The following is a 22,162-nucleotide window of genomic DNA, read 5'->3' on the forward strand; positions in this document are numbered from 1 at the left end:
CAAATGTATAAAAAAAGCAGCAGAACCTGAACGTGTGCCCGCCCCGCTGCTCGGAGAAGTGATGAATCCTGCATCAGGCTGCAAACATCCGATCCAAAGACTCAAATTTGATCTTTTCAGATTTAGATTTATTCTATTGATTTCTCTCCATTCATAAATGTTTGCTCTGCTGCTCCCTTTCTAACAGGTGATAACTAACATGATGCATTTTAGATGGTTTTCTGAAGCGGAGGGTGAAAAAAAGCAATTTCTCCTGCAGACACATCCTGGCTGGTTTCACAGTGAATTGGTTTTTCATAAATTTTCATTAACGTTCAATTGAGGGCCGAGATAAAGTCAAACAGAGGTAATTAAAGTCCAAAAGCCACATGCTGCTCTGATTCTGAGAGGCTAATGAAAGATTTATATTCTTTTCATCGCATGTTGAGATGTTTCTTTTTAAATTAAAGCTGCAGAGATCGGCCGTGTAATATCATATTAAGGTTTAATAGTTTCATCCCAAAATATCTTGTTGTCTGGAAACGGGAGAAAGTGAAGCGTTTCTTATCTTATTTTTTTTCATTTCATTGACGTCTGCAGAGTATTTTCACATAATTTATTTTTTCTCTTTATTTTCTCTCCCCTCTTGTATCCACTCCTTGAAAAATATTCTTCCTCCAATTCATATTTTATTGCATTCTTTGTGGTTTCCTATCCGTTCCCTTTGCAGAAAATACAGAAAATGTTAGAGACAATGTTAAAACCTTCTCTGTAGGTTTTGTGCTGCGTTGGTGTTTCAGTCTGACATCCTGTTCACAGGGAGCGGAGGCAGAACACTTCACTTTAAATTCATGTTTGCCACAGCTGTGTTCAGTTTTGTCAGAAATAGTTTTCTTTCCAGCTGGAGTCACTGTAGACCTCCATGACCTTTCTTTTACTTCTTTTAACAGTGACTTCTAGTGCAACATACTAAATACACAAGGGTAATTTCCACTGGAGATGGGAGGACAAAATACAATTTTTTTTGTCTTTGGGACCTCTGTCTCTACATACAGCTATTGTGTTTCGTCACCAGTTCTATGAAACCATGACTGAACTAACAACATTTTGTATACATTATTGGTATTATTCAACTTATCATTACATTCATGTTAATTCCAACCAACTTTTCAAACTAGTTTCTTTCAAATTGTCTGTAAGCAGCCGTTTCAATGCATTCTGTTCGTGTTTTGCAGCGCATCTCGAGAATCGAGACGTCATATTGGATGCCTCTTATTTGTTTGGCTGTAAAACAGTGTAGTCTGTATGTTTTATTTTTTGGTCAGCAGTCATGGGAGAGAAAATAATACCTAAATGTGGCCTGGAAGAACTTCTTTACACATTTTCAAACTCTGGGGAATTGAATTGTATGCTTTATTTAAGAAAAAGTAACCAAAACGAAGCTTAAAACTTTTAATTCTGTCAAAATCACTTTATTCTACATGACTCATATAAAACATGTCCAAAAATAAAGTGTTTGCACTAACCATACCTGTTAAAAACATTAAATTCTGCTCCTCAGAGACACTGTGAAGACATGATTGATTCTGCTGAGACCAACGGTCACGTGACAAATATTTACGGATAATCTGTTTACACAGAGCAGAGAGGAGAGGACAGGAGAGGCTGTTTACACAAAGCAGAGAGGAGAGGACAGGAGCGACTGTCCACACAAAGCAGAGAGGAGAGGACAGGAGCAACTGTTTACACAGAGCAGAGAGGAGAGGACAGGAGAGGCTGAAAACATGACAATACTTCAATATTAACAATATGTTTTGTTTCAGGTCAATCTAACTGTAATTCTGCACAAAGACATGTTTTCGACATTAGTTTTTCCCAGTTTTTGACATGAGTTTTTCTAGCCATGATTGTGCTGATTCCATAGAGCTGCAGGACTTATAGATTTATAGAGATTTATATATTGCAGTGAAACACAAGGACACTCTGAGTTAAATGTAAAAAGAGCAAAAAATATCATCTTTTCAGCCATTTCATCTGCTTTTTCCCCCCGATTTAAATTGAAGATAAGGCAGTAAAGCACAGTTCTTTGATAGTAAAAATCAGTTCACTGACTTGAAATGAGATTGGTGCATAAATAGTATGATGGATTATATAGCTCTACTATCTTTTATATTATGGCTCAAAAAATATATAATTTTATAATGGAGATAAAAGCAGTATGTTTCCTTCTTTGTGTCAACCCATTTTGAAGACAACCCCCTGTGTATATCTGCCTGCATCTCATTATTGTAGCCGTGTGCCGAGCTGCTCATTGATGTATACGGGTTGGCCAATTTACAGCACATACTGATGAGACTGTAGGTGAACTGTAGCTGTGACACTGTTTTACATTACATACAATACAGCAGCCGTCACAGACTGCCAACACTGCAGGGAGACTCCTGCCATATGGTGTTTGTCTAACTGGAAGTCAATATGACACGGATACGTTTGTACCTATTTTAAACTATCGCAGTAATTCAAGGTGGTACACACGCGCTCATTGAGGAGCTGTCACTGCAGCTGAGAGAAGAGGAGCTGCTGAGCGACTTAGTGAGCATCTGAAAGGACAGAGTGTAGCCCGGAGGGAATTATTGGACTTCCTGTTCTGAAGGATTTGTTCTGAATCAGGCTGCGAGAGGCCATTTAAAGTCTGGTGTCGGATTTATGGACTCCTGATCAAACGGAGGGACAGACGCTGGTGCATTAATTTGTCCGTAGGGCAATCCATCACTCAGAGAAGAGTCTGAAAATTGAGTTATGACTGAAGAACTGCCCGCTCTCAAGGACTATAGATTTGAGGATTGTGGGGATAAAAATAGTAGCTCAGAACCTACAGACACACTGCAGCATCAGTCAACCTGAATCCATGTGGATTTTTAAGTCACTCTGTGGTCTCTTAAACTAATCCCCACTGTGTGTCACATGTGAAATAAAATGTAAAAACCAAACCAACTGGTGGAAGCAGTCTGTAGCTGTGTTTCCATTATGGTCTAATCAAACTTTGAAGCAAATTCATGAATGTATCGCTGTAGGCTAATCCGTCAGGAAACAGTAGAAGAAGAAGAGAGAAATAACAAACAAAAAAGGTTGGGCAATTTAATTGGACAATTTGCACTTTTTTTTCACGTCAGCTTGTCTTAGATGGATACTTTATCCCGAGGGAAATTCAAGCATCCAGTAGTGGTAAAATTAACCTATAACACGATAGCCACTACATTCTACAGTAACTATACATTACATACTACTATACAGTAGTCATACATTACATACTACTACATACTACTACATAATACAGTAGCCATACATTACATACTACTACATACTACTACATAATAATACAGTAGCCATACATTGCATATTACTACATACTACTACATGAATCTATAGTAGCTATACATTACATACTACTACATACTACTACTACATTCTACAGTAAATATACATTACATACTACTACATACTACTACATCATTCTACAGTAGCAAAACATTACATACTACTACATACTACATAATAATAATACAGTAGCCATACATTACATACTACTACATAATACTACAGTAGCCATACATTACATACTACTACATCATTCTACAGTAGCTATACATTACATACTACTACATAATAATACAGTAGTCATACATTACATACTACTACATGCTACTACTACTACATACAACAGTAGCCACACATTACATACTACTACTACATACTACATGCTACTGTAGCCAATACTACTACATACTACTTCTACATACTACATGTCACAGTAGCCATACATTACAAACTACTACATACTACTGCTACATAACACATACTACAGTAGCCATACATTACATACTACTACATACTACTACTACATAATACATACTACAGTAGCCGTACATTACATACTACTACATACTACTACTACATAATACATACTACAGTAGCCGTACATTACATACTACTACTATGCTATGCTATGTCAGAATTTATACAAGAAAACAATTCAATCTCCTGTCTAACGCATTAACTATTTTTCTGAAAAAGACAAAAAACACCTCAAGCGAGAGTAAAAGCTTTTATGTGCATTTTCAAAAGTTTTATCAAGCTTTTGTCGTGCAAAATGTTCAGAGAAATTCATTAACAGAAACATGACTTATGTGTAATGCAAGATCTAATTCTTCCTGCAGTATGAGCCACTGTTGTATTAACACAGTAAACTTTCGTTATTTTGTGAAACACTGATATACAAATAGGATTATAACTTTATCATATAAAGTGTGTTAAATAGCATAAAAAACTGGAAAGCTGCTTAAAAACCACCTGAACCACCTGAGGGTTCCAGCCCACATGAGGTCATGTAGGAGGAGTTTACCAAATTTATGTAACATGACCCCCTTGTAACGAGGGAACAAGCAATTTTAGAAAATAAAGGATAAAGACACAGCACATTGGATAAGAACATAGAACAGAATAAATATATCCTGCAGAGTTTTGTTTTCTTGCTCTTGCATGTGTTTATTTTGACATATATTCTATATTTTAAGGCTTGTGCTTTATAAATGGGTTGGGGATAATAATGCTATAATTGGGACACCTTTCAGAGTCGTGTAATTATCCTAATAACCGTTCAGATAAAAAGGTAATGGGCCATGCTGTGCAGCAGCTCCTGTGTGAGGATGAACTTCCAGGTAATGCTCTGATGGCCGACTGTAATTGGCAGTTTGACTGACAGTTCCCTTGTGGCTGTTTCTCCTTTCCTGCACTCTGCCTCATCACTAACTCCCCACCTTGCTTTTCCAGCCAAACATTCAAAACTAACCAGAGAAATCAGCAGAGACTTTCAAATTTAGGCAGCACGCCATTGTAACAATTCCCCTTTGTGAGCCCGAGCGGTCCAGCTCAATGCTGATTAATGAGCCGGGGTCAGAGGCTCCCCGGGAGGAAGTCGCCATTATCGCCGACACTGCGCTTGTGGGAATTTCTGAATGGAGGTGAAGTCGGGAAGAGGCAATCAGCGTTAATCACGATAAAAGAGCACACACTTTGATCTGAGCTCTCTTCAGTCGTCTCACCGGGGAAACGGGCGAAGCCAGCAGAGACGAGTTAGAGCGTGTTTAGCTTCCTTTCAAGGCTTTGGCCATCATTACGGGCTCATGAATTAAACATACAGTGTTTTTGAGAGGTTGCTTTTTTCCGATTAATGCACAGTATTGAAGACCTCAAATTTTGTATTGATCAAGACCTTATATATTATACAACCTGATCTCACAAATTTACGTGAAATGACCGTGACGACTTAACACTGAATTCTGAAACAATGTCAATGGACATTCGATGGGGATGCTCTTTCATGCTGAGCACACAGATTCCCTGTTTATCAACGACGATCAGTGACGTAGTATGATGAGTGACGGTGAGGCAAAGTTTAAATAGTGGATGTCACACTCGGTAAGGGAGGGACGAGAGGGGAAGAGGGGCGGACGATTTGAACAAACAGAGGAATTCCACCAGGAGAACGACAGTCATGAGAACAACAATAAATTACTTATTACGTAACTTCCATGGCTCATGGTTTGTGGATTACATTATTTTTACGTCACTCCCATTTTTTACGTAACTTCTGTGGCTCATGGTTTGTGAATCTTGTTTTTTACATAACTTATGTTTTTACATAACTTCCATAGCTCATGGTTTGTGAATTACATTTTTTTACTTCCATTCTCTATGCAATTTCCTTTGTTTACGCAATTTCTGTTGTTTATGCAACTTCCGTTGTTTGCGCAACTTCCGTTGTTTGTGCAACTTCTGTTGTTTGTGCAACTTATTTTGTTTGTGCAACTTATTTTGTTTACACAACTTCAGTAACTTCAGTGGCTCACGATTTGTGAATCATGTTTTTTACGTATCTTCCGTGGCTCATGGTATGTGAATTTAAAAAATGTACGCAACTTCTGTTGTTTACGCATCTTCCATTACTTCTGTGGCTCACAGTTTGTGAATTAATTTATTTTGTGTAACTTCCGTTGTTTATTTATTTTCAATTTATCTAAACTCTGTGACGTAACTTATGTTTTTTACGTGACTTGTGTTTTTTACATAACTAATGTTTTTACGGAACTTGTGGGGTTTTTTGCGTAATTTACATGTCTCACTTCATCCTCGTAACTACTTCACTTCAGGCATTTACGTATATTTATTTACTTTTCTTTTAGAATGCCTAACCACAACGTTTTTTGCCCTAAACCTAGGTCAGAGGTTTCATAGCCTAAATTTACAGAAACTGCAGCTATTTTTTACAACCATACACCGTACATTTGTGTATAATGAAGCATGAAGTAACCACGATTTCTTCAATGAATTCTGTGCTGGTGGCATGAAACTTTCACGCATTAAGAAGTTGTGGTCATGTCACGTAATTTAGTGAGATAAGGTTTATAGCAGCCATGTGGAACGACATTAATAACGGTGATTAGGATGATAATTAAGATGATGATGGGACTATAACAGCCGATAAGGATTCTCTTAATGTTAATGTATGCTTAAAAAAACAAGGTAAATGGCCAAAACAGCTAGAGAGGAAATGTGATTCTTCTCTTTAAACAGCTCTTGTATGATGTTAATGATCATATTTTTCCTCAGTGTGATGTTCAGTGGAGTCATTAAGCCAGCTGCAGCAGCTCATTATGTGACCATTTGTGAAATTACTCTGCCTTTATTAGTTTTTCTCTGGTTTCTGTGGACATGTTTATGGTTTTGACTTTGCTGCTGTGCTGTTAAATCTTTAAAGACGCATTATTTAAAGATCAAAACGGGGCTTTGGCTGCTGTTTGGCCATAAGCAGATTCACGCTCTCTTGTTTCATGAAAATGAATAATAAAAACGTGTTTGGATCCAGTGCTGCGATACACAATGAAGTTGTGTTATCCACACTGTTGTGGGTTTCTTCCTCTCACCTCCTCTGAGTTGAGAGGTAAAGCAGAGAGTGAAGCCAGAGAGCCTCATTAAACTGCAGCTCTGACTTCTCTAACAGCATCTTTCCTCCATTCATCTGTTTCAGGACTCAGATTCACTTCACAGTGGCCATTGATTTCACTGCATCTAACGGTGAGTGTTTCCTGTTCTGATATGTGAGGAGGCTGCAGTTTTCTCCCTGTTTGTAATGTTATATATTTTTTCTTTCAAAACTTTTCCTTATTGAAGTGCTCACACGGTAAACAAAGTCAAGTACATGTAATATATTTTAAAAGAGGACAGAGAGAGAACGCAGCAACAGAGGTTATAAACAATGTAGGAAAGGATATAAAAGCTGCATCTAGTGCAAAGTACAAAGGAAACAACAGGTAGTATAGTTAAAATCCTGCATCATTCTGCCCCCTTTATAGAAAATTGTTGGTTGTGTGCAGTGGATTTTTAGGGGGAGATAGCAGGTCAACAATAAATGTCACATAGAAGTGATGAACATCATCTGAAAGCTGGAACCTGAAGATTAATCTGAGATGCAGCTCAGAGCTCATGACTTAATTAATCAATGAAGCAACAAGTTAACCTATTAAGGTGTATAAGGGTTCAGAACATCAATGTTTGGCTTTTTGAAGTCCATTTCCAGCTCAACTATGTCCAATTTTTGGGTTGATACCTTTTGTTACACACATTTGGTGCTGAATTGGGCCATTTATTTGAATTTGAGAATGGATAAAAATGATTTTAAAAAACCCCAGAATATTACATCAATACACAAAGACATTTGGAACAACACAGAAAACCCCATGCTGTGATTTGGTATAAAGAATGTTCTGTATTCACAAGTGCTGCAATTGTATGGCATGGTGTGGTGTTGCCTGCTGAGAAAGCCCCTTATTGTGAACATAGTGTGTAAAGCCATCCATCCTCTGAATGCTCTAGGTCTCTAGTTTGTGGTTGTAAAGTTTCATGAGGCTGTGATTATCCTAGAGGTCACAGCAGCTCATTTTAAACACTGAGCTCAAGTTTCACTCACTAACATCATCACACATGAAAAACATTGGGCTCATTGAATCCACAAGAGTCTCAGCTTTCCAGACCCGATTTATGTTATGACTGTTTAGGGACCCCAGGATGCACAAAGATTCATATGCAATGGGGGAATTTGGGCAAAAATATCACCATTGCATCAGAAAACTACAGGTTTCTGCCCCAAACTACATGTTATCAGCATAAAGGGGACATGTCTGTAAAGAGGAGACTCATGGGGACACGTAGAACCCAATTTATTTGGATATCTGGAGATCAGAGGTAAAGGGACTGTTAAGGGACCCCAGAATGCACAAATATTCACATGCAATAGGTTAAAATAATGCATAAGAAAAACTGTGGTTTTTGCCTTAAACTGCATTTTATCATCATAAAGCAGCATGTATGTACCGAACCACAAATGCAAGTTAGTCATCTGATGAATATACAAATGTCAATTGCATGAAAATCTGCATAAAAATATATTAATCATCTGCTTACGGTGACCAATTTTCATATACATTCAAACATTTGACTGTTGAAGGTGTTGTCTTCTCTTGTATTTCCACTCTTTCTGAAAAGGGAATCCTGGAAAACACGTCACATCGAACCACACGTCTCACACTCAGAACATCCAATTTAGCCTCGACTCTCGTGTTGCTCTGGCTGCAGCTGTCAGCTTGGCCTCGGTCTGACGCTCTGCACCACTGACTCTGACTCCTCTTGTCTTGAAGGAAACCCGTCCCAGTCCACTTCACTGCACTACATGAACCCGTACCAGATGAACGCCTATGCCATGGCCCTGAAGGCCGTGGGGGAGATCATCCAGGACTACGACAGTGATAAGATGTTCCCTGCACTGGGGTTCGGTGCTAAGCTGCCCCCTGATGGGAGGGTCTCCCACGAGTTCCCTCTGGTGAGTAAACTATGGGTTAGTTCAGACACTCAAGGTGTAACAGAGTGAAAATCAGAGCTTATCTTTTAGTGTGCCAGCTGTCCTTTTCTGCTGTTTTCCAGCATTCTCCACCATAAATTGTACCCAGCTATGGTAGATCTGCAGTTTGGTTTTGCTTCTGTATTGGTTGGATTTCCAGATTTGTTTAGCCTTCTTCTTGTGTTAGGGTCGCCAAGGACCCATTTTAAGTGACCCATTTGAAATGCATAAAAGTAGCACACAACTTTTTCTTATTGCATCAAGGCTTTTTGACATTGTCAGGAACCTCTATTTCAACAAAATAAAACAAAAATCAATTTCACTAAATTATAAAATTCCTTGGTGAAAATGATAACGTTTGTGTTGTTTCAATATAAGTATAAGATTATAAACACAATATTTAGTGAAATATATACGGGTTAAAATTTATCCGTAACACCAAAGATGTTACTATAATTAATATGAAAATAAAACATGAATTTGAGATGTCTTCTAATACCCCTCAGCAATTCAGGTAACATAACAACCTATTATTTTATATAATTCTCTTTTAATTGAAAATGAGGGCTATGCTGACACAAAAATATTAAAACTAACTTCCTTTAATGTATAAGGAAGCCTACCAAGGTCACTAAGAGGTAAGAAACAAATTGGATGATAAATAATTGTTTTGAGGGTATTTTATGGATCATTTAAGGGTGAAAACCGACCCGTTAAAATAGGAGATTAGAGTAACAGACAGCTAACATAAGAGGAAGGTTAAGTTTTATAAAGGTATGCATGCTTTTTGAATACCCCTACTTAGCCAGCACCTTAAAATATTGCACAAATTTGAAGAAAATTTCTAGTCTTCCTTATCATACTGTATGTAATCTTCGGGAATGTGGGATTACTCCCATGAGTTCCCTCTGGTGAGTAAACTACGTGTTATTTCAGACACTCGGGTTGTAACAGAGTGAAAATGAGTGGAGCTTATCTCTGAGTGTGCTCTCTTCAACATGTATGGACGGCTGTGTCTTTATGTGCAGTATGGATGTGTGCATTCTGAGATTAATGCTGCTACACCTCCGACATGCATAATTCAGAGTGAATTTCATTTACCTTTTATAGTGCAAATTAGGTTCTGAAAGGCTGAAGGATTCTTAAATCAATTTGGCTTCTCTCTGCCAGCTAATGTGCTCTGGCTGCTGCATAGCACAGCCTAATGAGGAGACTGTCTACTGGGTAACGTCTGCATCATGTTTCCATTAAAATTTGCAAATTAAGATTCATCTCACCATATAATTGAAGCCTCATTCTTTCATGCTCCAGTCTTGTCAGTGGGTTTTAAAGTAAAGTTAGAGTCCTGGGTGAACTTTTTGTTATTGCTGTGCCTGGATAGAATTGAGGCTCATAGCTGACGATTACCTTGGAAGCAAGCTTTGACGGGAGCGTCTCTGGGAGCCAAAAATGTATCCAAAATGTCATTCAGTAATGCCACACTGCTCCTTCTTTAATGGTGGACAGGTGCCACTAAACACACCTCCCAGCTGCTTCATCACTGGTGCACATTTTCATCAAGTACAGGAGCCCAAAAAGTTGTCTTATTTACATCATGATGGCTTCGTTTTCATTTTAATTTCAGGGGATTCTCAAGTTTCAGTAAGACCAGCCCTCCTGAACTCATGTAGGTGGAGTTTACCAAAATAAATGTCATGATATGATTTGTAACATAATAAACTACTAAAACAGGGAATTTTGGGGGTTTCCCAGCCCTTAATGTGCACCAAATTGAAACAATATGACCCCCTTATGACAAGGGAGAAAGGGATCATTTTATAAAATAAGGAGATTAGAGTTAATAAACAGATGCAAAATGTTAAATTTATAGTTGATGTTCTGGAGAATTTACTCAGGTGTATTCTTGTTTGAGAATAAACTCTTTTTGCCTTCAACTCTAACCGGCTAAAAATAAGTATTTTGGGTTTGTTTTTCAGACCATTTTCTTCAATCTGCAACAAATAACATGACTTTAGATCTCCAAATTACATGCAATGCATACGCCAAAATGGAATTTTGTGTGCATATGATACGTCAGTCTGTCCTCATGTTTACTCTTGGAGTTTGTGTTCAAACAACTCTTAAGTTCCTTCATCAGGTTTTACTGAACTACTTCACTTCCAGCATTTACATCATTTTTTTTCTGTTTAAACTGTCTTTTAGAGCCTAACCAGGAACTGTTCAGCCCTAACCTTAAAAAAATGATTTTGGAGCAGAAACTCAACCAAACTGCAGCTTTTTTCTTTTTACAACAGTTGAACATCACAATGTCCTGCAGCCAGTAGGGTCGCTGTTTTTAGAAATGCTCCTGTGCTTATCATATGCACGCAAAATTGGATTTTGGTGTCTCTATTGGATGCAAAAGTCTAAAGTTGTGCTATTTGTACACAGACTGGTGAGACCAGATTGGGTTTTTCCACGAGAAATGATTTGTAATATTTCCCGATGGCTGATTTTTGAGGAGATTATCATTCAAAATGGTCTTTGGGATAGAATATATATAAAATGTTATGTAGGCATGATGTGTGTATTATGAGTGTCCTTTTCTGCTGTTTTCCAGCATTCTGCGCTGTATGGTAGCATTGATTGTACACAGCTATGGTAGATCCAGAGTTTGGTTTTGGTTCTGTGTTGGCTGGATTTCCAGATTTGTTTAAATCTTATAAAGGTTGTACATGCTGTTTGAATGTTTACCAACACCTTAAAATCTTGTTTTTGCTGACTGTTACTGTATGCCTGCAACTGAAATGCTAAATTTCTTGAGATGGAAGTGTTCTCTGGGTTTGCCTGAGCACAAATTTGAAGACATGTTCTAGTCTTTCTTATCATACTGTATGTAGTCTTTAGACTCATGGGATTACTAATGTTTCTATAGATTCCAATAGATTTTTAGAAAATGTCCCTCGTCTCCAAATACATGCAATATGACAGGAGAAGGTAGGGAAGTTAAAATAAAGTGTAAAAAAGAATTATATGGAAGACATTTAATAAACAGTGTCAGAAAAACCTGACTTGACTTTTGATAATGTGATTTTGTTGTTTATATCTATTGTATTCTTTCCTGACTCATTCATGTTTTGTTATGTTTCCTCTCAGAACGGCAACACTGAGAACCCGTACTGTAACGGCATGGAGGGGATCCTTGAAGCGTATCACCAAAGCCTTAAGACGGTTCAGCTGTACGGACCCACCAACTTCGCTCCCGTGGTTAATCACGTGGCAAGGTACCGCAACAAATATCTGCCCCTGTCCTTTATTTTCAAATTAAATCCTTCATACACTCCAGGGTGATTTGAGTTGCCTAAAGCTGAGGACATACTGTATTGCCAGGTTTTGCCCTCAATTCCCACCTGGGCAAAGTCTGCAGCAGTCTGCACAAGTTGGGGATTAAAATCAGTCAGTGCATGAGAGGAACAGGCCCAACCAGAACTCAGTGGCAGTCAGTCAAACATGTTTGGATGTTTTGGGCTGAATCTGGATGCAGTCAGTAGTGTGAACTGATTACCGACACAACTGCAAACACATGGTGCCAACAGCCAATGAAAGAGAGGGTGGGACACATGAAACAGAGTCAGAAGACAACGGGAAGCAGCTGGAATATATCAACCCAAACCTGTTTTTTCTTCTTCGTTTTTTTCCAATCAGATCACTGCGCAGACAACAGCAGTGAGCCAATTGGTGTCCATGTTTGTTTACTTCTTCCTCCTCTTCTTCTTCTTTCTAAAGTTTTATTGGCAAACCGTTTGTTTAACCTTTAAACTGTCCAGACTTTGATGCGTTCAGTTGCTTTAGTGGGTTTGACAGATCATGCGGTTTGTCTGGAGGCCGTAGCGGGCTCACTATAGGAATATCCTCTGGAGATACTGGTATCATATGGTGACGGGAAAGTTTAATAAAATGCTGCAGTTCTTGTCGTCCATACATGTTTGATATCAGTTCAGTTTGACTGAATACTTTGTTGGTCAGTCTGTGGGTTTGGCTCTCTGTGGAGAAATAGAAAGACTAAAGTGAGATGAATAGACTGAGAATTTTCTCTTACTGGACAAAACAATACTTGATTGAATTTAATTTTGTGGACACAAAATGCAGTTAAACAGTTAAATCGCAATATAGTGTATCGCAATACTCACCATATCGCAAAATGCTTAAAATCCCAATAATATTGTATCGTGACTTATCGGGATAAAATTGAATCGTGGGGCCGATACGCTGATTCACACCCCTGCTAAAGGATCACCAACTACTTCCTGAAGAGTAATAGAAGTATTTTTAGTGATTAAAACTCCTCTCGCCTTTGAGCTGACGGACGACAGGAAGAAAACACTTCTCCTAACCATCTAATTAGTTGTGCCCTCTGCGTGATGAGGTCAGTTTCTTGGATGAAAGCAAAGTCCGTTTTAATCTTTTTCAAGTATGTTTACACTCTTTACCTCAGACTGTTGACACTGAAGCAGACAGATTTAAATGACCTGGTCATGTAAAAATAAAAAGTCTGCAGCACACTTTAGTCTTTTTGAAATAAACCTACAAAAGATGATGTCTCTCTTTCAATGTAACAAAACTTAGAAGATATTAAAGTGCCTGAACATTTGACCGCCGTCGTGTCTTTGAATGTCGACCTGTAGATAATCCTCAGAGGTGTTAGAGCAGAGTATGATGGTTTCTGTATGAGCAGAACTAATGACGGGAGAATAAACATTTGCTGGTGATCATGCGTGTAGTTTGTGTGAGCAGGTATTTCAGCTTTTCATGTCTGGTGTTCTGCGCCGCATGGTTTGTTGAAACATCGCTGAAATGATTATGAGGCGCAGGTGTGCACGCTCTCACCCCAACATGTGTTCTAACACTGGACGCTCGGACTCAAGCTGCGACCCAAAGATGACTCAGGACTTGGCTCAGACTTGAATATTAATGACTCAGGTTTGTGCACTGCACTGCAAAAAAGCCAACTTGCATTTTTTGGCCTAAAACAGTGATTTAAGTTGGTAAAACTTGGAAATATAAATGATTGACATTTAGGGCAATAATGTAAGTTAGCACAACGAAGGAAGCCAGTTGTCTGCTCAAAAACAAGTTTGTGAGTTGTTGTTACTTATATCTTTAAGTTGGGGTTCAAAACAAGGGACAATAGTTCTGCTAACTCTTATTTCTTTGTTGTGAAATGTGGGAAAGCGGTGAAATACGGTCATTAAAGCTAGCGGCTAACTGATGCTAGGGACGCTCCTTGTTACAGCTACAAGAGTAGCCATTAGCGTATCAATGCTAACTCAAAATTGCGGTCGCAACAGTAGCTGACATTTCATAGCGGCGTTACAATCATGCCAATTCAGCACATTGCAGAAGTTAGCAGAAGTAAGGATTAAAAGTTTTTATAATGTAAAATTATAAGTTAGTACAACTTACAGTTGAGTTGACAAAAATCTGAATTTTGAGCAAACTCAAAAACAAAACTTAAAATATTTAGTTTAATTTTCCAACTTAAAATTTTATCGAAGTTTGTTGCCTTGAAATTTTGAGTTCACCCAACTTTTCTTTTTTTGCAGTGTGCAGACCTGAACTTTTCAGCGTTTACCTGTATTTCTGGTTTGTTAGCAATCACCAAGCCTCTGAAACCAGGACTGAAACATGTTTCTTTAACCTTTATGTTGTTGTAGGGGTCCCAAACGACCTGCCACTGTTTCACAGCATAGGAAACCCCCTTAATGATCTTTTTTCAATTTGAAATTTGATGACTTTTCCTAGAATAACCCTACACTGCAAAAAAAGAAAAGTTGGGTGAACTCAAAATTTCAAGGCAACAAACTTCGATAAAATTCCAAGTTGGACAATTAAACTAAATATTTTAAGTTTTGTTTTTGAGTTTGCTCAACTCTTTGTCAACTCAACACGATTGTAACGCGGCTATGAAATCTCAGCTAATGTTGAGACCACAATTTTGAGTTAGCATTGATACGCTAATGGCTACTCTTGTAGCTGTAACAAGCAGCGCCGCTAGCATCAGTTAGCCGCTAGCATCAGTTAGCCGCTAGCTTTCGCTAATGACTGAATTTCACCGCTTTCCAGCATTTCACAACAAAGAAATAAGAGTTATCAGAACTATTGTCCCTTGTTGTGAACCCCAACTTAAAGATATAAGTAACAACAACTCACCAACTTGTTTTTGAGCAGACAACTGGCTTCCTTTGTTGTGCTAACTTACATTATTGGCCTTAATGTCAATAATTTATATTTCCAAGTTTTACTAACTTAAATCACTGTTTTAGGCCAAAAAATACAAGTCGGCTTTTTTGCAGTGTAGCACAAGAAAACAAGTCAAACATTACCTTTGTTCATATTTACATGAAAGCTGTACAACAACAGGGTACAGATCTTGTCTTGGGGGTCATTTTTGACCAGGCAACTATTTATTTATTTATTTATTTATTTATTTATTAACAAAAATATGAACATGATATAAGTGTTTTTGTGTGTGAATTAGAATTTTAAAACAGCAGTAAAATGGGCTTTTTAGACATCTTTTGAAACATTTCATAGAGATGGAGTTCTTTGCCAGATGGGAAAAGGTATTCCATAAATGTAATAATAAATTGACCTTTGCATGTCAGAAATCTTGGAGGATGAAGATCTAAAGATTGACGCGTTGGATTAGAGGAAACTCGTTTAGTAAAACAGTAAACCAATTATGACAGGTGTGGTGTAATAAATACGAGTGGATTCAACTGATTAAATCCAGTTTGTCTGCATTGCAAGAGGAAAAACCTAGATACTCACAAAGCTTGTGATGAATGACAGGTAGTTTCTTAAGGGGTTTAGTGAAGGCGGGTCATTTTTACTCTTAGGACAAGTGGTGTTTACAAAAAGTTAAGACAACACAAGGGTTAATATATTGTAGTGAAGGCCACAGTGAGTAAAAAGTCCTGAAACAGCTTGTTGGGGTTCTGAGGGTTAAATACATTTCTGCAGCTCTCAATCAAAACAATAATATAAAACCAGTGTCGGAATGTAACTAGGTACATTTACTCAGATACAATTTTGAGGTACTATGTAGGTTTTATGTAACTTTATACTTCTACTTCACTACATTTTAGAGGCAAATATTAAACTTTACGTTTAGTTGACAGCTTTAGTTAGTTTTTTAGGTGGAGATTTAACATAAACAATATTTAAATTAAACCTCATAACAGTATATTAAATAGTTAAAATGAGCCCTTTACAACAGTAAAATGCTGCTTACATAAATGCATCAATAATAGTAATAATCCAATAATATATTTGGAATATATAAAACAATCTGAGTGGGTCCATTTTGCATATTGAGTATTTTTACTTTTGATACTTTAAGCACTTTTCGATGCTAAGACTTTTGTACTTTTACTTCAGTAAGTTTTGAACGAAGGACTTTTACTTGTAGTGGAGTCATTTCACAGTGTAGTATTACTACTTTTACTGCTGTAAAGTATCTGAATACTTTTTCCAACACTGACCATTATCCATTTGAGAACATTGTCTGCTTCCATGAACACATTCAGCTTTCTGTTGCATGTAAAACCTACAAACCACTTTTAACAGAAAGAGTTTTGATCTTCTGCTCAACATCTAATGTTTACGGTCTGTTTCTGTTTCTGCTCATGTGAACAATCCTTTTCATCTTTTCATCATTTGGAGTTAAGACACTGCAACGTCTTTGTGAATCATTTGGAGTTTTATTGCACCCTTCAGGCAAAAGAAAGCATCATTATTAATTGCTTTCAACTGAGACTATTTAAAGCTATAATGTAACATTTTTATTGGACATAAAATCCATCTAATTCCGTATTCATTGAGATCATGCACCAAAGAAAAACCTGCAGGGGACTTTTTCCTAATATCTTTCTGTTTTCATCATTCTTGTCATGTCGTGTTCTTATTCGTCTTTATTTAAGTAGTGAAACAAGTGGTTTATAAGACACTTTAATATAGTTGTTGGCAGATTTAAGTGTATTTTTTGTCCTCAAAGGAGAGGTTTTTAGAGTTTAAAAAATCTACTGTGCTTGACAAATCTAGACTGTTATGTAAACACTGAAGACAACAACTTCCATGAACCCACGCTGCTTCACAGCAGTGGTGGAAGAAATATTCAGATCCTTTTAAAGGTACTGCATTCAAAACTTAGTGAAGTAAAAGCAGAAAAGTCTCAAAATCTTCTTAATGTATTAAAAATAAAAGTACTTGTTCTGCTGAATGGACCCACTCATTGTTTAATATATTTTAAATATATTATTGTATTATTATTTTTCATGCATTTTTGTAAGAAGCATTTTTCTGTTGTCCTGGTAGGGATAATTTAACTATTCAATATACTGTAATGAGGTTTAATTTTTATTTTTTTTGTAAATGTCTAATCATTTTGAATTTTGCATGTTTTTCATGTTAAATCTCGAATTGAAAAGTAACTAAAGCTGTCAGCTAAATGTACTGGAGGAAAAAAGTTCAATATTTGCCTCAAAATGTAATGAAGTAGAAGTTACATAAAATGGAAATACTGTAGTAAAGTACAAGAACCTCAAAATTGTTCCTAACCCTCCAGTTATGTTGCGGGTCAAATTGACCCATTTAAAAGTTTAAAAATCTAAAAAAAAAAAGTTTCAAACATTTTTTCCTAAAAAGAAAAAAATTCAAAATGTTCCTAAAAAGAAAAAATAAATAAATATGAAATTAAATTAGAATAATCAATATCATGTAAAACCATTGTATTTTTATATGTAGGTCTTTCCAATGTATGTATAAAAAAAAGGTTTTATCATGCATTTTTCTCATTGACCTGTGATAGGTAAATAACACCATCGCACTAAATATTGATTGAAATGGTTATTAATGGAGTGATTAATGAAATATAAACAATGTTTATTGGATTTTTTTAGTTTCTGATACTTTTGGATGATTAAACAATGCTACGGATTATTGCTGTTCCTTAAAAAACATACATAACAGGAGGGTTAAATACAGTACTCGAGTAAATGTATTTACTTTCTGCTAACGGTGTTGATGCAGAATAAGTGCCCCATAGGAAATGTACAGTATTGTGCTAAATTGTTAATTGTTCTCATCTGTGGAGGAATCTTTGTATTTAAACTGCAGCCTCTCTGAGTTTGCTGCTGCAGTTATTAGTGTGTGTGAGGAAGACAAAGGTCTCTGTTCTTGCTCCTCTCTCACTGATTCTTTGATTAAACGCCAACGCCTCAAAGTCAAATTTACCAATTTGAAAAGCGAGAGTCCCGGCTGCCCTCTGACCTGCCCTCTGCTCCCTCAATGATCGGCCACGTCCCCTCCTCCTCCCACTCATCAAGTGTAGTCAATCAAGTAGCAGCCGATCAATAACGATCTGCAGGAATAAGACTGCAGCACTTGCATAAACAGTTTGATAAATTATTCATGGTGCAGCCAGCGATGGCCGATTGAAACTAGGCCACGCTGGCTCTGCTGTCTCTGGTAATGTTGTCTGGATGAACCTCTAAGACACGAGCCGTACAACATATCTCACTTCTTTACATGTTAATATTAAGCTTCTGTGTCACATGGTGGGTGGGGGAGGCTCTGTTTGTGGAAAACATGTTGGGGTTTTGTAAGGTTTTGTTGTTTTAATCTCTGACACAGCCTGACACCCTCAGACTTCCTCTGTCGTTGTTTCAGCTGATCCCAGTTTTATGTAAATCCATGAACATGTTGTCTCACTTTAACATGTGCTGAGTGTTAAACCGCTGTGTGCTGACAAGAGATTATGTGAAGATCTCATGTCATGATTTTGCTGGCAAACACAATTCGCCAATTACAATATCATCCCAATTATCATCAGATTATACTTAAAATTATGTTCATTTTACATTGTACTCACTGTGTCCTTGTATTTCACTGCAATATATTAAAATCTCTATAAATCTATAAGTCCTGCAGCTCTATGGAATCAGCACAATCATGGCTAGAAGTGGGAACAACTCAAACATGTCTTTGTGCAGAACAACACAGAATGACAGAAATCAGAAGAAAAAAAATGCAAGTTGAACTACTCTGATCAATAATTTAATTTTGCATTTTTCCAGCCTCTCCTGTCCTCTCCTCTCTGCTCTGTGTAGACAGCCTTTCCTGTCCTCTCCTCTCGGCTCTGTGTAAACAAATTTTCAGTGAATATTTGTCACAGAAACCTATTTCTCTGAAACTTTTGGAACCAATAATCCGTTGAAGGATCGTCTGAAAGTTCATATTTCGATCTAATAATGCCTGTTTTTACAGGGGATTTTTGTACCATAAAAGATGTATTTTTGTGAACGTGAAAATACACTTAACTTTCATTCTGTCTCATCCTGGTTTCTGTGTTTCAGGTACGCAGCAGCGGTGCAGGACGGCACTCAGTACTTTGTTCTGCTCATCATCACTGATGGCGTCATATCGGACATGGCTCAGACCAAGGAGGCCATCGTCAATGTAAGTGCTGCTCTTTCTCTCTCTCTCTCTCTCTCTTTCTCTCTCTCTTGCTCTCCCTCTCTCACTCGCTCTCCCTCTTGCTCTTGCGCTTGCTCTCTCCCTCTCACTCTCCCTCTCTCTCTCTATCTCTTCCTCTTTCTCTCCATCTTCCTGTCTCTCTCACTCTCTCGCTCTCTCTTGCTCTCACTCCTCACTCTCTCTGTTTCTCTCTCTCTCTTCCTGTATTGGTACGCAGGTGCTTTTAGCTTGCTGTTGCACTTCTCGCAGGCTTCCTGTTACTCTGAGAGGTTTTATAAGCCAGTGGCACTAGATTTGGGGATTTATGGGATGTTTTTTCTGCTCCACTTGTCTCACCCTGTGTGCCCGGGTGCTGTGTTTGTCCAATATTTTTCCCTTTTTATGAAGACCCTCAGAAGGCTGTGGGGCTCAGCTAAGACTCACTCTCAGGTCAACTGGTTCACTTTGTTAGAGGGGCACCATCTGAGGCACAGCACCACGCTGCTCTGACCCCCAGCAGACTGGGTTTAAAGGGAATTTGCGACTGTTAATCAAACCATTCGAACAGCCACACCTTCCTTTTAAGATCTTGTCTGCTGCTCTGCACAGCTCCGCCCGAACCTGCCACGTCCTGTTGCCGATCCTCACCTCTCAGCTCAGACCTGGCTACACTTTCTTCACCTTTGCCTCAGTGAGATAAATAATAATAACAGAACTTCAGTGCAATGACATTTTACTTCCTGCTTACTCCTTGTATTTCACTGCAATATATAAAATCTCTATAAATCTATAAGTGCTGCAGCTCTATGGAATCAGCACAATCATGGCTAGAAGTGGGAACAACACAAACATGTCTTTGTGCAGAATAACACAGTTAGAATGACAAAAATCAGGGGGATAAAGGTGAAATTCTCTGATAAAATATTTTAAAAAATTGGAATGAAATGGAATTGCCGGAGTCTCGTTCGTTATCGGAATTAGCCAGACAAATCGCTCCACCAACTAAGAACGGCCATGCACCACCACCCACAGAATCGAGAAAGAGCTATCAAACAAAACTTAAACACTTTTCCAAGTGACCGCAAGTGTCATGAATATCAGAACAAAGAATTTGTGTCTCCATATATTGAAGTATTGTCATATTCCCAGCCTCTCCTGTCCTCTCCTCTCTGCTCTGTGTAAATAGATTTTCAGTGAATATTTGTCACGTGACCGTTGGTCTCAGCAGAACCAATCATGTCTTCACAGTGTCTCTGAGGAGCAGAATTTAATGTTTTAACAGGATCTGGTTCGTGCAAACACTTAATTTTTGGACACGTTTTAAATGAGACATGAAAAATAAAAAAATTCTGTCACATGACACATGTAGAATAAGGAGATTCTGACACAAATATCAACATTTTAAGATTATTTTTGCCTATTTTTTCTAACTGAATCTTTCATAACCTATAATCTGTCAGAAAGTTTCTTTCTACAAAGAAATCCTACATTTGGCATTAATTAATTGAGTGAATCTTGAGTCAGATGTAGAAAGTCTCTCCTTTTCTGCTGTGAAGAAGCTTTTTTGAAATATGTTGTTGCAAGAATTTCTCAAGGTCTCAACGTCTTATATTGACTTTGATCTTAAAGTTTGGATACTATGGTGATGTCAGCTCACTTAACATGGCTCATCAGGAGAAATATTAAATCCTGCTTGGTAGCAGTGCAGCACAATAATAAAAAGAAGTTTATTTAAGAACTGTAAACCTGAAAAATCCCCAAAGCAAAAACACTGGATCAATGGACCGAGAACACAATGTATTCTTTCTGGAAAATGTATTGTTTTGTTCTCACTGTTAGACCCTAATGATTGACCTGTCTAAGTGTTTATTATTTCTGGACTTTATTATTGTGTCTTATTGTGTTTCTATCTTTATTAAAACCAAATAATTTGTACATTTTAACAAATTTACATAAAGTCATTTGTTAGACGATTTTATCCAAAGCGACTTACAGAAAAGGGAAAGAGAGAGAGTGGAACGAGAGGGCGAGAGAGACTGAGAGAGAGCAAGAGAGTAAGAGAGAGACACAGAGAGAGGGAGAGAGAGAGAGATTGAGAGAGCGAGAGAGAGAGAGAGAGAGAGAGAGAGCAGGAGTGAGAGAGCGAGAGGGGCAGAACAAGAGAGTAAGTGAGAGACAGAGAGCGAGAGGACGAGAGAGACAGAGAGAGACAGAGTGAGAGAAAGCAAGAGAGTAAGAGAGAGACACAGAGAGCGTGAGAGCAATAGAGAGAGAGAGAGAGAGTAAGAAAGAGACATGAAGAGAGGGAGAGAGAGAGATTGAGAGAGAGAGAGAGCAGGAGTGAGAGAGAGAGAGGGGCAGAACAAGAGAGCAAGCGAGAGACAGAGACAGAGAGGACGAGAGAGACAGAGTGAGATAGTGAGCAAGAGAGATCAAGAAAAAGAAAGAGAGAACACTAACAAATGTACCACACGGGGGGCCTACAGCATGCTGAAACTTCTACAGCACTCGAATATTTCACACTAACACAAAAAAAGATTGCACGCAGCAGATATTTGATGGTAATGTTACAAACTGCGCTGACACGGCTCGGCCTGCAGTGATTAATGTGTCCACACATCTAACAGGACGGCCTCTGGGGCCATCTTCCCTTTGATGTTTTCACTTTAAGCTCCAAATTTCATTTCAGGATTTTAAATTATCAAAGAGGGTGTCTCTCTCTCCCTCTGAACTGGT

The 22,162-nt window shown here is 37.9% G+C and overlaps 1 protein-coding gene across 4 annotated transcripts in view; it reads left to right on the plus strand.

Annotated features, from left to right (window-relative positions):
• Nucleotides 1-22,162, plus strand: part of cpne5a (copine Va) — a 126,013-nt gene that overhangs the window by 98,483 nt on the left and 5,368 nt on the right. For all 4 annotated transcript variants that reach the window (XM_059332464.1, XM_059332463.1, XM_059332465.1 and 1 more), the window contains 4 exons: nucleotides 7,067-7,113; nucleotides 8,733-8,914; nucleotides 12,068-12,195; nucleotides 19,327-19,429. In XM_059332464.1, coding sequence (XP_059188447.1) covers nucleotides 7,067-7,113; nucleotides 8,733-8,914; nucleotides 12,068-12,195; nucleotides 19,327-19,429 — 460 coding nt within the window. The remainder of the gene's footprint in view (nucleotides 1-7,066; nucleotides 7,114-8,732; nucleotides 8,915-12,067; nucleotides 12,196-19,326; nucleotides 19,430-22,162) is intronic.

The sequence above is a fragment of the Centropristis striata genome, chromosome 5 (assembly GCF_030273125.1).
Source record: "Centropristis striata isolate RG_2023a ecotype Rhode Island chromosome 5, C.striata_1.0, whole genome shotgun sequence".
In the NCBI taxonomy this organism is placed as follows: Eukaryota; Metazoa; Chordata; class Actinopteri; order Perciformes; family Serranidae; genus Centropristis; species Centropristis striata.